Source organism: Lathamus discolor, chromosome Z (genome assembly GCF_037157495.1).
Source record: "Lathamus discolor isolate bLatDis1 chromosome Z, bLatDis1.hap1, whole genome shotgun sequence".
Taxonomy (NCBI): domain Eukaryota; kingdom Metazoa; phylum Chordata; class Aves; order Psittaciformes; family Psittacidae; genus Lathamus; species Lathamus discolor.
In genome coordinates, this window is record NC_088909.1 from 6,045,468 (window position 1) to 6,062,801 (window position 17,334).

Sequence of the window (17,334 nt, forward strand, 5' to 3'; positions counted from 1 at the left end):
CAGTCTGAGAGACAGCAGATTGGCGAAGGTTCCAGTGGTGTCATGTAAAGGAGTTGGAAATGTGAGTGCCATGGCATGGTAGGAGTGTGAGTGAACTCTAAACAGCTTCCTGGAAAATTGATGATTTTGAAATTTGGTTGGGGGGCAAAGGGTGGTTCTTCTATTTCCTAAACATACCCAACACTGGCCGTGAAGAAATTACAGATTTTTGTTTATTGTCTTCAAATCTGGGTGCTCAACATTGATGTTTAGCTGGTAGCTAGGTGAGCTGTTGAAGTGCTACAGTGAGACAACTACTAATTCTGAGCAAATGTCTTATTCATAAGGAGTTATTCAGTGCACCTTTAAAAGAACCATTCATAGTGCATTATTACAAGTAAGACAAAACTAAAAATCATCTCTACCTGACTTTTAAAATGTGCTTTCAGTGTGCAAAGTTACAAGCAGGCATTTTATGATGGGATCTTCTGAAATACCCATGTGTATTTCCAGTGTTATAAATATGTATATATATGTATTTTAAGTCTGGCTGTAGCTTCCTAGCCAGTGTAGAAACATTCTGTTGTATAAAATCTGTGCTTGAGCGGCTCTTGACAGAGACGTAAGTTTAGCAGTGAAATACTCCTCGTGAACCTACATTAATTCAAGCTTTCTTGGCTGTGAAACAGTCTGAAATGCAGATGCATTTTCATGTGCAACTTCATAAGCTGTAGAATTTTCCTAGTAAGCCTTGTTTCTAAAAGAAAAGCTTTTCTTCTTTGAGAACAAAAGCAAGCTGGGTGAGTAGTATGCATTTTTGTTTAAAATGGCTATGTGCAAAATTCAGTGGGAAGATAGTTACCAAACACCAGAAGTGTTTGTGCCTGTTACAGCAAGACACCTATTAAAGCAAACAAAGCAAAGTGTTCATTGTAGTTTGTGCTCACTGACAGTTCACACAGTGTTGAGTTTAAGCGTGTGTCTTCTCAGGTAAAGTTTTGTCCCTCTCTTTTGAGAGGCTGACAGTGTTTATTTCTTGTAATAAATGTTCATTTTGGAACATGAAGTATCATACAGCTTCATCTTCCTTGCTCATGTAACTGGTTTTGTTGCTTTTATTCTGCTTAGTATTAGATCTTGAAGTCCAGGACGAGAGTCCAACTGAAGTGAGCCATCCTCCCTTTAGTAATGCATGAGCTAATTAAACTTTGATTCTTTGGGTAGGGGGGAAGATGTTCAATGGTGCCATGGAATTTGAACCGCCTTTCTTCTGTTATGTATCCTGCTTTCTAGTAAGTCACTCTTATTATGCAATTCTACAGGCAAGGGTGGCTGTCATTGCTGTTGGGTATTGCATGTGTGTCTAATGGGCAGCTGGGCTGGGATTCTGGAATTTAATCCGGCATTCAAACTTAAAAAGAAATTGTCTTGTCTTTCTGTTAATGGAAATACCATAAGTTTAAATCGTATTTGGAATTAGACGAGTTGTGGTTGTGGGGCTCTTAAGCATTTGTTCTCATTCATTTCAACAACTAAAACTGCACAATCGATTAGGCTCTCATTAAACCTTTCTCAGTGTTAATAAAGCATAGTGGTGGTGAAGGACGTCAGATATCCCATGTTTCCCTTTGCATTCAAATGCAGATTTCTCTCAGAGCTGATACTTTAAGGACTTGGTCATGTCCTTTCTGGCTGGGAAAGCATCTGCCTCCGACAGTAATGCCTTGCTACTGGAACCCCAGCATGAGGCTTCAGGGTCTTTGGTTTTGTTTGTATTTACACCTTTCTCAGTACAAACCTTTGAGGCGTTTTTGGGTCTGGCATTCACATCTAGATAATCTGCTTTTGTCAGCTTTGTGGGAGCTCTAGTTAAACTGTGAAACTGTTCCTCAGCTGTATGTGTTGACATTTCTTTGTGAGATTTGATATTGCGTAGTGAGGACTTGGGTTATAATTGTAATCTCAAGAGACTCCCAGTCAAGAGAGTAGTTGTCAACAGATGGAGACAGGGAGAGGTTTGAAGCCCTGTATATCTTTAGTTAAGAGCTGAATAGTAGGAGAGGGGAATCTGGCTTGAGTTGCCCCATTATTGCAGGCACAGCTGAAAATGCTGATTTGAGTCCACAGACCTCTGCCCAAGAAGCCCTTGCATACCCTAAGCTGAACAGTTAGCTGGGAGCAACAGCAGGAACATCTTCAGGCAAGTTGGGAGGCAAAATAACCAGCCTGTTTATGGCTGTCCTCATGACAAGAGGAAGGAGCATGAGAAAACTAGTTCATTACCTAGACAAATATTGTCTCTAAATTGGAGAGACATCAGTTTGATAGATGGACCACTCGGTGGATAAAGAACTGGCTGGATAGCCGCATGCAAAGAGTTGTGGTCAATGGCTCAATGTCCGGCTGGAGACCAGTAACAAGTAGTGTCCCTCAGGGATTGGTGTTGGGACCGGTCTTGTTCAACATCTTTGTTGGTGACATGGACAGTGGGATTGAGTGCGCCCTCAGCAAGTTTACCGATGACACCAAGCTGTGTGGTCCAGTTGATAACGTTGGAGGGAAGGGATGCCATCCAGAGGGACCTTGACACGCTTGTGAGGTGGGCTGATGCCAACCTCATGAAGTTCAACCATGCCAAGTGCAAGGTCCTACACCTGGGTGGGAGCAATCCCAGGCACAGCTACAGGTTGGGCAGAGAAGAGATTCAGAGCAGCCCTGCAGAGAAGGACTTGGGGGTGCTGGTCGATGAGAAAATGAACATGAGCTGGCTTCAGTGTGCCAAGGTCAGATTAGAGGTCTTTTGTGTAAAATGGTAACACAGCTGCTCCTTCTATATCATTTTGGTTGTCTTTGCCAGAAAATTTGTCTGAAATAAAAGCAAATCCAGAGAGGTGGAACAAGATGCTATGGAGTCAAAAGTCTATTTCTGTATGGGCAAATTAGAGGTAGTAAGGTGTCTCAGTTTCTAAAGGAGTAGCTTAAGAAAAAGCATGCAGTTGGTCTATGCAGTTAATTAGCAACATACTTGAATTTACCAAGCTTTGTGTCCACCTGACTAGCTCAACTTTAGAATCAGATTAAATGCTATTAATGTTAATTTGGAACTTTTTATATTGGCTATATAAGGATCCATCTAGAACAGAGTTAGGATTAAATTGTATCCACTAAATTAGGTGGCAAGCCACGAACATTTACTGGTGTGAGTTTGTTCTCCAGCACTACACCGAATTTGTCTTTCAGTATCTTCTCAACCTCTTCATCTGTATGGGTTGTTATCTGCACCAGGTCCGTATCCTCCATGTAGTTATACTTCACCTCAGTGAAGGTCCATCCAACTAAGGAATAAACCCCTTCAGGGGTCTGGAGACTGCAGATTGACTTCTTCTGCAGTATGTTATCTGGAGACACTTGCAGGTTTGTGTTTACCTCCTGAAAGTCGTTTATATGTCGTGGCTGAAGTGTGAATGTATACATTTTTCTGATATTCCCTGCTTCTGGAGTACCAGTGGCAGGCTCGCTTTGCTCGGGAATGTAGTGCTTCCTTTTGACTTTCTCAAAGTACCAGGTGCCATTGTCTTCCATGAAGCGGAAGACGCCAGGGGTCTGGGGCTGCTCTTTCCCAGAAATCAGTATCAATGGCTGCCATGCCTGGTAGGCACCACCAAAACCAGCATCTACTATGTAGGAGTTTCCCTTGATCACCACCTTCAGCAGGACATGATTCATCTCAGCAACATACGCTCTCTCAGCTGGCTCGTAACTCTTTCCTCCGAGAATACAGACATCAAACCCTAATTGTTCCAAGGCCCAAAATAAAAGGTGATTGGTTTCCAGGCACCATCCACCACGTTTCTTTCTCACAATCTTGTTGTAAGTAGCTTGTAAATCCAGTTCGATGGTCTCCCCACAATGCATGCTGAGGTTTTCAAAAGGAATTGCCCGGATGTGATGCTGGAAAATGGCTGTTAAGGTTTGCAAGTCTGCATCCCTATGGGACCCATTGTAAGAAATCCTTGAAAGATACTCTTGAATGTTCATTTTGCCTGTGTGAGTAGAAAAATAGCCAATTACCGTTGCGTGGCTGTCAAGGGGCTCACTCCTATTACCGTAGCATAGGTTAACCAGTCTGCAAGTGCAGCCTAGGCTGTTTCATTGAGGATTTGAAAGAAACCTGTGCCCTTGATGGATAAATGCAGGCTGCATCTGCCTGTGTCATCTCTATTAAAAGAGAGATGAGGATAGGAGCAGGTGACAATAACGCTTTCTCTCTCTTAGATGTTGTCTTCAACACAGGTGGATGTCTTTCCTATGGGAGGACATGGCACATGGCACAATAGAATCTCTGGCCCTGGATGGGGATCCCACCTGACAAAAAATTGGTAAAAAGGGTAGAAAACAGCTTTGCAGAAAAGCTTCTGGACCGTAACGGCGTGAAAGTCACAGCAATTTCTTGCTGTTTCTTTTACTGTAACAGGTAAGCAATTCTTTGTTTATCCCACAGGTAATTCAGCTGGGAAGTTTTACATTCATGGCTTCAGCTAGCTGGGATTAACAGCTCAGTGTGTCACCATTTTAGACAGGCTTCTCTGTGAAGCGGATTGTTGTTTTCTTAATCTCTTTAGTTACCCTGTGGAGTTCAGAGAGAGCTTTGACCCTGGCTGTTGGAAGGGAGGAACCGTTGATTTTTGTAACCTAGGGGTCGGCTGAATTGATAATTACTAAGAATACACTCAAGGTATATTCATCAGCTTTCGGTTTCTCTTACCATGTTTTACAAACGAAACCCCTTAGTTTCAGCTCAATTTATTAGATATATTTTACATCTTCATGTCTCTGAACCCCTTTTCTTTCATTAGCCAAAAGAGATTGTCATTGGCTATAGACAGGCTCCATGGCCAAGATGTGAAAGGTTCCCTGTAACACTTCTAATCCTCTGACTCACCTGGTATCTGCAAGGATTTCTTTTGCCTTTAATTTAGATTTAATACTGCTTTTTTTCCATGCAAGAATACTTGTTTTCTGAATCATTCATCATTTGCTAAGGGCTCTATTAATTTCCAGAACGTCTGAGACGTCATAGCAGGCTTCCTACAAGGGTGCCGGAGAGGGGCTTTCCCATCAGCGGCTGTAGCGATAGGACAAGTTGTGATGGGTTTAAACTTAAAGAGGTAAGATTTAGGTCAGACATAAGGAAGAAGTTCTTTACTGTAATGGTGGTGAGGCACTGGAATGGGTTGCCCAGAGAAGTTGTGACCGCTCCCTCCCTGTCAGAGCTCAAAGCCAGGTTGGACAGAGCCTTGGGTGACATGGTCTAGTGTGAGGTGTCCCTGCCTACGGCAAGGGGGGGTGGAACTAAATGAACTTAAGGTGCTTTCCAATCCAAACCATTCTATGATTCTATGATTTCTTGCTCCTTGAAATTGGTCATAAGTTCCCTGGGAGGATTTTCCAAAAATTGTTTGATGTAGATTAGATGGGAGATTTCCAGCAACTGTTCTCAGCTTTGGTCAAACTGCTCCCCTAGGAGTGACCAGCAGTTTGACCTGATGTCCATGCCAGCACTCAGGCAAGTTCCATGAACTCTTAAAAATCCTATCTCAGATACAGAGGTGAAAATACCCCCAACCCAGCAGGTAAGCACATCAAATGACCTAACCTCTAGACTTTAACCCCAATTTTGATGCTATCAGCACAACTCCGTTGACTTAGTTGTATTGCTCCAGATCTGCACTGGTACAGAACTCAGACTGGTGGATATAAAATTGTATGAAAATGTAACAGAATAGAAAACAATCCTGATAAAAAAATAAGAACATCATCTCTTCAAAAGAACACAAAGAGCTTACATGGAAAAACGGCAATGTGTCTTTAATATTGTAGTTTATATTTTTTCCATACTTTTTTTTACAACAAGGGCACTCATTTCTGGCATGATCTCCTTGGAAACACTGGTTGTACAAAGCCATTCCCTCCCCACCAGCCAGCACACATGTACAGTAGCAAGCTCATCATGTGGTCCCAATTTTCTTTTCTGTTCCCACTTCTAGCCATTTTGCGTAGCCTGATAGAAACATCTGTTCCCTGAGATAGTGTCAAGCTGAACCTTTGACCAGGAGGGGCTCAAGCGAGTCCATTAGCCTGGTGGGTCTGATGCATTGTCCCTGCTCTGGGCCAGCAGCAGGAGACCTGATGCACTCCCTGCAACCTGTCTCCTGGGGCTGTGTGTCCTCGTCGCACAGCAGTGAATAACCAGCTCCCCACTTCCAGCCATCACAACCTCCCCATCAAGCGCTTCCACAGAGTGCTGGCAATGAGGCTTTGGGAAAACACACTTCGGGAAGTGCTCAGCCGAAGCCTCAGTTTCCCCATCTGCCTCTTATCTGGCCTCATCTATTTGAAGCCTGTATATTTGAGACAGCCTCGTGGTGGCTGACAAAATGGGCTCTGATCTCAATGAATACTAAGAGAGGTTGAAGTATAATAAACCTGCAGTACAAAACCATTGGTGGTGAGGAGCATTCACAAAAATCTGTTTACTGCCTTGCCTTGCCACAGACAGCTTTTTCTCTCTGCACAACTGTTCCTATCTCAATAGTGATGGGGCTGCAGCAGCAAGCAAGCCCTCACTCGGCACAGTTTGTATTCCAAAACCAAGGTGCCAAGTATCTTAAGCCTCAGTCTGGATCTCAGCCTTGTTTTGCTTTTGCTCCTGCAACAGCCGAGCTTCGCTCAGCATTCGTGCAGGTTGGTGGGTAGTGGCATTCAGGTGTGGGTTCTGCCTGTCTGCAAGCATAGCTAGGGACTACTGTTTCCTTTCAGAATTAGGCTGAATATCAGGAACAGTTCCCTGCTAAAATTCATGAGAGGCTTCCAAGGTTGGATCCTCTTGCACATGCCTATACCATTCATTTGATTTTAAGCTACTCTGTGAGTCCGTGGCTGGGTTTTTCGTACACTGTGGCTCAGCATAAAGGAGTTAGTTCAAGTCTCCAGCAACTGATCTTTGCACTTTGACAATGTCCTTGCAATGCAACGCACGCTTGTCAGCCCTAGAGTTGCTGTAATTTATACTTTGCTAATATGCCTCCAGTGCTAAGCACATGGTATGCAGACCCACAGGGGTGGGCTTTTCCAAACAGGCTGGCCCGCAGCTGGAGGGTAAAGTTAAATATCAGACACCCAAGCACTTACCTCTGTGCCAGCGAGCTCAGCCTTGCTGCCCTGCTTTGCTCCAAAGCTCCCAGGAAGAGCTGTTCCTGGAACTGCTGCTTTTAAAGGTCCAGGCTGCCTTTATTGCCTGCAAGGACAGCCCTATCCTCTAGCAGGGGAGGAAAAGAGGAGGAAGGGTTTCTTCTTTCCTAATAGTTGGTATTCTGATGGTTTAATTGATTTATTTGTTTTGGCATATGCATAGAAAGCCCTGTCGTGCAATTCATTGCGTTGGTTGCTGAAAACAGAGCCTAAAAATGACCCAGTCCCCAAATTGCTTACAGTATTGAATAAATTTTAACCTCCCACATTACTGATTAAGAATTGAAGCCCTTCAGGAGTGCAAACCATAACTACGCTATGGGTCTATCCAGCAACTTCTATAAGCAATTGTAACCCCATCCTCAACCCCACAGGTCAACCAGGTGCGTCAGTCTCTGGGGCACCTCAGTGGTTGACCCCATGCTGAAGCAGCAAAACAATGGTGCAGATTTTGATGCAGATTTTACATCGTTGACACTCGTGTGGCCTGGAGCCCTATAGGAAGTGACCTAGATAGGAAGATAGTCATCCAAGCCAAGATGTCACTGATTTACTGGTGGGAAAGTGTTGGCTTAATCACAATGCACTGAGCTATTCCTTGTGAATGATACCAGACCCCCAGAGCAACAAGGTCAGATTTGCCAAGTCATTTAGCTAAATCCCTTTGGGTTCAGAGAGAAGCCCTGTCCTTTGTCAGCAAGGATGCTGCTCCTGGAGAACCCTGTGCTCCCTGAGCCTCCTATGCCTTTAAGTGTTTGTCTCCAAAGTCAGTGATAGGGAAAAAGCAACCCACTGCACTCTGAGATGAAAAGCCTCTTGTTTTTAATGTCCAACAGAGAGCTTCATTCAATTACTCAGCAATAAAATCTGCTTCCGTGGGTGTGCTGAGCAGGAGGGCCAGAGGCATCGAGCTGTGCCATGAAGCGGGCAACAGCCAGAGCAACCAGAGCAGGCGCAGAGGCTCCAGATAAACAAGCTGAAAGGAAAGTGGGTTTTCCCGTTGTTGTTTGCCCTTCACATGCTGAGTATCTGGGGCAATGGACATAATGCCCTTCTCTGATCTCTAGAGGTCTTTTCCAGCCTAAACAATTCTGTGACTCTATACCCTTTCCCTGAGCCCATAAAACAACCCAAAGCATGAGAAACACCCAGGCATAGGGAGAAGAACGGGTGCATCCCTTTCTGGGTGTTTCCCATGTCTGTTCCCACAAACAGTGGACATTTCTGGTTCTGCATGGGCTTTTTCCTGCCTCTACGAGACCCTGCTGGGCTTTCACTTCTGTCCTGATGCTCTTCCCCAGGCTCATGCAAGGATAAACCCACCGAGTTTAACTCCTTTAGCTCTTCCACTAACATGGAGACCAAAGAAGGATACAGATTGCAGACAAGCCGGACCCTGTTTGCCTCTAACAATCCGTTGCAAGTTGCTGGTCCACACTATAAGAAGTCTCATTTTCTTCTGCAGTCTACTACAGGGTCTTTAGCTAACATTTCATTTCCCTATAGGAGGGGGGAGTCTCACTTGCTGTGCAGGACTATTGCACACATGCAGCCAAGCACACATGGATGTGTTTGACTCTGGGAAGACAGGGATTTGCTCACCATGACTCTCTGAAGTAGATTTTGGCCATAGAATCATAGAATCACAGAACAGTTATGGTTGGAAAGGACCTTAACATCATCCCACTCAAGCATGCCACCCGAGACACGTGCAGAATAGCAGCTGCTTTTATTAACTATAAATTGCTGGTTATAGAAGGATTCACACATTGTGAGCTGTCTCCCTTCATCACAGCTTAGCTCCCTAGTTCTGCTAATTACAACCGTACACCAGCAGCAGAAGGAAACCGAGGTTTGAACCAAAACTAAAGTTTCATGGGACTTCACATTTTCTAACATCATTTTTTGGGGATGCATTTGCTCCTTTAACTCATAGTCTCCCCTGCAGGGGTGGCTGCCCATGGGTGAGGGACCAGGCATCACCCTTCCCAGCACAGGAGAAGGGCTCAGTGGAAGGCTGTGTGTCATGAGCGCATGGGGTGGAAAGCAGCTTGAACCCTCCCAGCCCTTGATGGTAAGGAAACAAGGAAGAGATATTGAAATAGCCAAGTACTTTCGGTATTCCTCCCCAGGCACTGCTAAACTTCAGACATCTCTGAAAATGGAGCGATGTTGTTCAGGTTATTGACCTCAGAGGTCCCAAAATGTTCTCATGTTCCTGTATATGATTCTTAACGTAAAATCATAAGAAAAAGCCCAACTGTTCCAACTGTCCCATATGACCCTTGTCTTCCACATGACATCCTTGTCTCTAAATTAGAGAGACATCAATTTCATAGGTGGACCACTTGGTGGATAAAGAACTGCCTGGATGGCTGCATGCGAAGAGTTGTGGTCAATGGCTCAATGTCCGGCTGGAGACCAGTAACGAGTGGTGTCCCTCAGGGATTGGTGTTGGGACTGCTCTTGTTCAACATCTTCATTGCTGACATGGACAGTGGGATTGAGTGCGCCCTCAGCAAGTTTGCCGATGACACCAAGCTGTGTGGTTCGGTTGATACGCTGGAGGGAAGGGATGCCATCCAGAGGGACCTGGACACGCTTGTGAGGTGGGCTGATGGCAACCTCATGAAGTTCAACCACGACAAGTGCAAGGTCCTACACCTGGGTCGGAGCAATCCCAGGCACAGCTACAGGTTGGACAAGAGAAGAGATTCAGAGCGGCCCTGCGGAGAAGGACCTGGGGGTGCTGGTCAATGAGAAAATGAACATGAGCCGGCTTCAGTGTGCGCTCGCAGCCCAGAAACCAGCCGTATCCTGGGCTGCATCCAAAGGAAAGTGACCAGCAGGTTGAAGGCGGTGATCCTGCCCCTCTACTCTGCTCTCGTGAGACCTCACCTGGAGCATTGTGTGCAGTTCTGGTGTCCTCAACATAAAAAGGACATGGAACTGCTGGAACAAGTCCAGAGGAGGCCACGAGGATGATCAGGGGACTGGAGCACCTCCCATATGAAGACAGGCTGAGAAAGTTGGGGCTGTTCAGCCTGGAGAAGAGAAGGCTGCGTGGAGACCTCAGAGCAGCCTTCCAGTATCTGATGGGGGCCTCTAAGGATGCTGGGGATGGACTCTTCATTAGAGACTGTAGTGACAGGACAAGGGGTAACGGGTTAAAATTTAAACAGGGGAAGTTTAGATTGGATATAAGGAAGAAGTTCTTTACTGTAAGGGTGGTGAGGCATTGTAATGGGTTGGCAAGGGAGACTGTGGATGTTCCATCCCTGGTGGTGCTCAAGGCCAGGTTGGGCAGAGCCTTGGGTGACATGGTCTAGTGTGAGCTGTCCCTGCCCATGGCAGGGGGGTTGGAACTTGATGATCTTAGGGTCCTTTCCAACCCTAACTATTCTGTGATTCTATTCTATCATTCTATATGGTTTGGTAACCTTGGTGAATTGCCATCAACTGGAACGGAGTTGGTGAGTGTTTTGAAGCTTGTAATGTTCCTTGGGATCTCAGGGTCCACCTTGTTTTGATCAGTCATTTAGAAAGGGCTAAAATTGTACATTAGTAGGAGTATGAGGATAATATGGACACAAATTACAGATTGAAGTCCTTAGCTCCATAGAGGAACTATGTTCACACCTCTGAGCTTCCATTGCTCCCTGTTACCTCTTGCTTGGCTTTTGGTTTGTTGTCCCTGTGCAAGTACATGAGGTCTCAAGCCATTAGCTGCCACCACGGCTGATAACAGGAAAGAGCTGACGCTCACTACAACTAGCCCAGAGCTGTTGGTTGCCATGCCCACCACTGTGCCTTCTCTTTGGTCATCATCTTCTTCCTCAGCCTACAAGCTCTTTATCCAGGAACCTGTAGGAACTTACCTTCTCCAACACCACTGTCAGATTTGTTCAATATTGTCCTGTTTGGCTCAAGAAGTTTGTGGTGGGAAGTGTTAGCCAGTAGATTGATAGCATGATTGAACAGACCTCATTTACTTAGCAAATGGTGTGTGCAGCAGTCAAGCAGTTAGGGACTCTGTACTTAAAGCAACTCCTTCATGTTTTTACTTCTCTTTATTTGTTTTCAGGTATGAAGTTACAGCATTTGTGATATTCATGATCACATGATGTCTTTGAACAAAAACGTATCAGTAGGACAAATTAACATTTGACCAATACTAAGGATTATTGTAGATTAGGGAGAAAGAGTGTTTTTCAGTTTTTCTGCTAATTTTAATGCATTTGAGAATGTTTCCCTTGATTGAGCTTTTTGCAGAGCAGCAGGGTAGGAGGAACAACAGGCTTTTATAAATGGGGAAATGTGATTGTGAAATGATTCTAAAGAAGGGGGTTCCTTTAGATTTGGTTGTCTTGACTTTTTTCACTTTGATACAGCTGAATTAACTCACTTGTGACATGAATGCATGTGTGCCAAGTGGTACTCATTCAGGATACCTGCATGAACTCCCATGTTTGTTATACACAAGGAGGGCAAAATTAACAGTATAGTGGGGTTAGCTTCACTGTACTACTTTCTTTGTACAAATAACTTGCAATGCTAAAAATACCGATTTTCCACCCCTTTGAGGCAGAGGTAAATCTAAGCTGGTTATGACATTTAAGCCTTGTTCATCCTTAAAGGATGATTACTTGTCAGAAGCAGAGCTTATAGGTGTCTCCTTAGAGCCCATCAGCCAGAATAATGCTGCAGTATATTCACTTTTCATCACCAGAAAAATACGTATATACCAAAAATTACTTTGGGCAGTTTACTGCAGTTATGGTGAAAGGAATGCACATGATGGTAATTTTCATTTTGTACTATGTTTTGTCTAAGGGTGATGGTGAAAGAATTATGGCTCCTAACGATCCTTTCAAGGATGACATTGTTTTACTTATATTAAAGGTAGAGAAGTGAGATGAGCTGCAAGTCGTTAGATCCTGTGAAAAGTGAAGTTCTAAATGTGTCCTTCATTGTCTAAATGGTCACAGATTACTTTTCTCCCTATAATAACCGTAGAAAATGTGTTGGCAGCATATCACAATTAATAATCCATAGTCCTATTTATGTGCTATAGGCACTCCAAAATTCCCCGGACATATTTCTCACTCAAGTTTATAAGCAAATTCAAATTAGATCCTGCATTTGCGCCTAAACTTGAATGCAGTCATCTCACAACAGATAATTCCTGACTACCTGACTTAAGATTTTCTTTTTTTTTTTTTTTTTTAATCTACCTGACTGATTCTTCCCAGAGCAAAATTCACTTTAATCTCATATTAATGTATTATTCCTCCAATTGCCTGCAAAGAATCCCATGATTTTCAGTAGTGATTGCGCAGACAGTGGGAGGTATTGTATATACATAGCATTAGTGTAGGTTTTCCTGGTCACCTAGATTGTGTAAAATCCTTTGACATTAACTGGGACAAGTTTCCTGTCGAGGGTTATGTTGAATTTCTCTTTGAGGGTTTTTTCCACTTCTTCACCTTCAAGAGTTACAAATTCCACCAGATCCATATTTTCCTTGTAGTTGTATGTGGTCTCAGTGAGTGTCCACCCAATTAGCGCTCGAAAGCCATCAGTGGTCTGGAGGGTGCAGATGGACTTCTTCGTAAAGAGGGAGTCTGGAGAGGTCTGAAGGTACGTGCACTGGAAACGGAAATCTTCCACTGTCCGTGGCTCGAGGCTGAACATGTAAACTTTCCGACAGTCTTTTTTCTCCAGGAGATCGGAGTTAGAGGAGTTTTGATTTGGGATATATTGTTTCCGTCTCATTTTCTCAAGGTACCAGATGGCATTTTTCTCTGTGAAACGAAAGACACCAGGAGCCTGGGGCTGGTCTTTTCCTGACACCAGCTCCATCGGCTGCCACATCTGATAGGATACACCAAAGCCTCCATCAACAATATAGGCTTTGCCATCAATAACTACTTTTACAAGGAGATGGGTCATGAGGGTGGCATACGCGTTTTGGTGTGGGTGGAACACATACGCTCCCAAAAAGCTGGTGTCGTACCCCAGATGTTTCAGGACCCAGCCCAATAGCTGGTTGTTTTCCATGCACCAGCCACCACGCTTCCTTCGCACAATTTTGTTATACACATGCTCCAACTCCAAAGTAATTTTCTCCCCACAATGGATGCTGAGGTTTTCAAAGGGAACAGCACGGATGTGATGCTGGAATATATCAGTTAAGGTTTCCAAATCTTGTTTTTCAAGGGAACCTTTATAGCCAGTTCTTGCAAAATACTCTTCAAGGTTCATGTCACCTGTAAAAGAAGGAATTGGTTTTTGGTTTTGTTTCTTTACATCAGTGATGTATGATGCTGTGAAAAACTGCCCAAGCTGCTGCCAGCAAAGATGCTTTAATGTACTGAACCTCAATGGGGCAGTTTTTAAGGGTAACAAGTATTCATATCAAACGCTTCCCCCAGCAAGAAAAGCAGCACATATGAGGGTTTGCTGTTTGTCTTCGAGTCGTTCCCATGGCAAGGAGCTGATGCAGTTTCAGCTTGCTATGCTACAAAATGGGGATTTGCTGCATTTGCATTGTAACAGAGGGGTTGAGAAGAAATGTAAGATCACACTAGGGAGTGTTCAGGAGGGTTCATGAAAATCAGTCTAAATCCACTGTTCAGTGAAAGGAGTGTCAATGGGGGAAGCAGTGTTATCTGCCAGTCAGGGGGAGGATAATTTGAGACAGGATTCACATGTTCTTTTCATGAGCCTGCTACTGATTCACTGATGGTAAATGAATTGCTTATTCGGTACCTATCACTCTTTCTCCAGTTACAAAAAGCGAGAATGATACTCCCTGCACATTTTGTAAAGTGTCGAGTTTTATTCAGATAATTATAACTGAAAAAACCCTCTGACCTTCGCAAAAGTCACAGACCACCGAGTCTCTTGGCTGCTCTGAGTGTTGCACAAACTCATTTTGGTGTTGGAATAATTAATCTGAAAGGAGGTGAGTGACCTAAAAGACAAAGAGCACATCTCTATTATCCACTGTGCCCTGCGTCTCACAGGGTGTCCTGAAAATGAGCAGAAACTGCTTTACATCTCTCTAGCCCTGGCCTTTCTCAAAACTCCTTCCTTTTCAGGCATAACTGAGAATTGCCGGAGCCTCATACAGTGCATCGCTGTCTATCCTGCCTCCAGCAGTGCACTGTCTTGATAGGACTCCTCATGAGCAAGATCGCTGCTTGAGAAAGTACTGAACTTACTTTTTACCTTCTAATGCCTAGCAAGTCACATATAGTCATCTGGCTTTCGCAATGGCCCGTCACTGCTGGCCACAGTTATGAGTTGGATGCATTGTAGGTATCTGATGCTGTTTGTAAAACACACTGTGGATTGTCTGCTTGGATATGGAGCTGGGCACAAAAGGTTTTGAAGGCTGGAACCTTCACAAAGATGACACTAAGTGGTTCAACAGTCTAGAGTTACTACAAATACTTAACTTCTAGACAACCCGCAAAGCTACTTGGAAATCTTTGGTGCATAAAGCTGAGATTCAGACACTTAATATTAGCGACTCAGGAAGACTTGTATTCAGATAAATTCAGTAGTGAGCTGCTGACTGTTTACTGCAAGCTTGAATTTCTCAAGATGATTTTCAGGCTCAGATTCATGATGTGCATATGCACGGTATAGAAGCAGCTGTACAAAGGTGATAGAGAGCCCCATCAAAAACCTTTCTACAGAGAGGAATTGATCTTCCAGTGAAACTTAAGTGTATTGTTGGAGGATATTCTCAATGTAATATTTGTTAAGTATAATGTAAGACTCATGGCACTTTTTTCTTTTGATTTGCAGAATCCAAGTCTATCCAATTCTGCCTGCTCAAATTGTGAATGCTGAATAAATCACACCAACATAAAGCTGGTTTTTGAGTTTATCTTATTTATAATTTCTCTCTGAGGCTCCATAATATGATTGATCAGCATTAGATCTTGACTGTAGGAAATAAAAGCTACTATTCTTTTGAATTTTGAGCAGATGAAAAACTAGATACTGAAAAGGTAATCCCACCAATGTGGCTGTGATTTATGCAAAGAAAAACATCAGCAGAAGAACTTTAAAGAACTATTTCTAAACGTGCAAATGAAGGTACTCTTACAAAAATATTCCTTACCAATACTATGCACACTATCAGCAGATCCACTGTTAAAGTGCATTTTCTGTCTACCTTTATCCTAATACATCAGCACATGGATTTTCTGGGGTACAGCAACCAGTTTGCAATTTTTTAAGTTGTTTTTTAGAGGACTGTGATTTTATTCCAAATAAAGCAGTATCTACTATTAGGTTGCTCTTTTTCTTCCTTTGCATTTGCAATATTTTCAAAGCTAAAAATCTAAGATAATAACTTCCGACAAAAGGTTCTAGTTCTAAATTTGTATCTACTATTGTATCTAAACAAAAGAATCTCAGTCAAATGAATCTCCTCCTGAAGAGCAAGAAATTAAAGAATTGAAACTGCATTATCACTGATTTACCCTCTTTAAGAGCCCATGCTTAGCAGATGATATTTTTGCTCTATATCCACACATTTCTATATATTTTTCCTAAAGAGAATATTACTTGTCTTATTGCCCACAACCTTTATTATCATAAAGAAACAACGTTTTCTTTAAGAAAATAAACTTACCTCTTAAGATAGCCTTATTTATTTATCAAGGTCTTCAGCTTCTGGGTTGTTTATTGCTGAAGCAGCAGTCAGTAAAGTCAGGAGTGGGTATAAATTGAGAGGGTTGTCTTCTTCTAAGCTCTGCTGGCCCTTACTCCTGAATGTTAAATGCTGAGAAAGGGCAGAGTCCATCCAACATAGAGGCACATTTTTGGACTTCACTGATCCATGAGCAAATTAAACTTTGTTTCTTTCTTATTAATAGATGTTTATGTTTCCCCCAGTCAAGACCAGAAAAAACTTGTTTTCCATGTAAAATAACTGCAATAGATACTTGCAAATGGCTCTGTAACTTTTTAGAACTAAATTATTGTTGTTTCAGAAGCCAGCGCATTGTGGCGGAGGACAGTCATCTGCTTCCTTGCAAGTACGCTGCCATGGTGTTGCAGGCTGAATGTTCCCATGCTCCACGGATGCAGAAAATGACCCTTCTTTGCCCACAAAGGAGTTTTTGCTATCTGTTCAGAGCTTCAGCTGCAGCAGGGAGTTATTTTGGAGGTGCCACGCTTAACAAATTCCATGACAAATACTAATTTGCACAAAGTAATGCCTTTCCTTTCTGAAACTTGGTCTTCTGCATCTTCAAAGCGCTGCAGAGCTGTTTATTTAACTCTCTCCTTGTCAAGCATGTCTGCTGTTCATCTGACGGAGGTGGGAAGTCAGAGGTCCCTTTTGGAAAGTCTGAGAGTGCATCAGACTGCATCTGGGAAACCACGAGAGTTTTAGGCACCTCAGGTGCCCAATGAGTCTGTGTGGTTGACTAATACAAGCATCAAAGTCTTTTTCTTGGCCAAGGACTGATGCTCTCCTGTCACCCTCTTTAATAATACATCCTATACGGTACCCGCCACAAGTATCATAAAGGTAAAAAGCTTTTGTGTTACGTATAACACGCTGTGAAACCACACCAGTGGCATGCTCTGACTTCCCATTGTTTTCTTTTTCATCTGCAGTATTACTTCATTCAGGCAGCTTTTGTGCAGAATGCTGTTTAGAATAAATACGAAGTGTTTTATCTGCAGTGCTGTCGTCTCTGCTTGACATCAGAGGAAAGTTAGGCCCCAGAAGTTTAGGTTATAGTTTACAAAGGTTGATCTAACTTTGATTGTTTCCATTTTGGGTACCAAAAGCCTGGTTTTTAAGAACTGTTGAATCATCTCGTCTTCTGTTGATTTTGTTTCAGAGACACAGAAATATCAGAATCAGAAAAATTAGAGAGCTTTGGGGATTTTTTAAGTGCTCTCGCATAAATAGCTCACTTTAAGTCAATTTCTGGTAAGGGAATAGGACTCAAGACTTTAAACTGATTTCATCATAAGCTAATCAGCACCTAATAGTGGCTTGTTTTGAGAAGCTCTTAACCCTTCTGTTTGGTTTTTTTTTATGAAGTCTCTGAAAGCCAAATTCAGCTC

General features: G+C 43.2%; 2 protein-coding genes across 3 annotated transcripts; both read right to left on the reverse strand.

The window, feature by feature from the left end:
• Window positions 1-2,674: 2,674 nt before the first annotated feature.
• Window positions 2,675-7,236, reverse strand: LOC136005059 (arylamine N-acetyltransferase, liver isozyme-like). Its single transcript, XM_065662172.1, has 2 exons — window positions 7,171-7,236; window positions 2,675-4,022 (listed from the first exon to the last, which is right to left on the reverse strand). Exon 2 carries the CDS (start codon window positions 4,015-4,017, stop codon window positions 3,130-3,132), a length of 888 nt encoding a protein of 295 aa, XP_065518244.1. The 5' UTR covers window positions 4,018-4,022; window positions 7,171-7,236; the 3' UTR covers window positions 2,675-3,129.
• Window positions 7,237-11,654: 4,418 nt separating this feature from the next.
• Window positions 11,655-15,960, reverse strand: LOC136005484 (arylamine N-acetyltransferase, pineal gland isozyme NAT-10). Of its 2 annotated transcripts, none has more exons than XM_065663017.1 (2): window positions 15,884-15,960; window positions 11,655-13,499 (listed from the first exon to the last, which is right to left on the reverse strand). In XM_065663017.1, exon 2 carries the CDS (start codon window positions 13,492-13,494, stop codon window positions 12,622-12,624), a length of 873 nt encoding a protein of 290 aa, XP_065519089.1. In that variant the 5' UTR covers window positions 13,495-13,499; window positions 15,884-15,960; the 3' UTR covers window positions 11,655-12,621. The 2 variants fall into 2 exon arrangements, with proteins under 2 accessions (XP_065519089.1, XP_065519087.1); XM_065663015.1 differs by lacking the exon at window positions 15,884-15,960 and adding an exon at window positions 14,107-14,178.
• Window positions 15,961-17,334: the final 1,374 nt, after the last annotated feature.

What these genes read in the sequence shown, in the direction of transcription:
- LOC136005059 (XM_065662172.1), bottom strand. Translation starts at nt 4,017, where the DNA reads ATGAACATTCAAGAGTATCTTTCAAGGATTTCTTACAATGGGTCCCAT.
- LOC136005484 (XM_065663017.1), bottom strand. Translation starts at nt 13,494, where the DNA reads ATGAACCTTGAAGAGTATTTTGCAAGAACTGGCTATAAAGGTTCCCTT.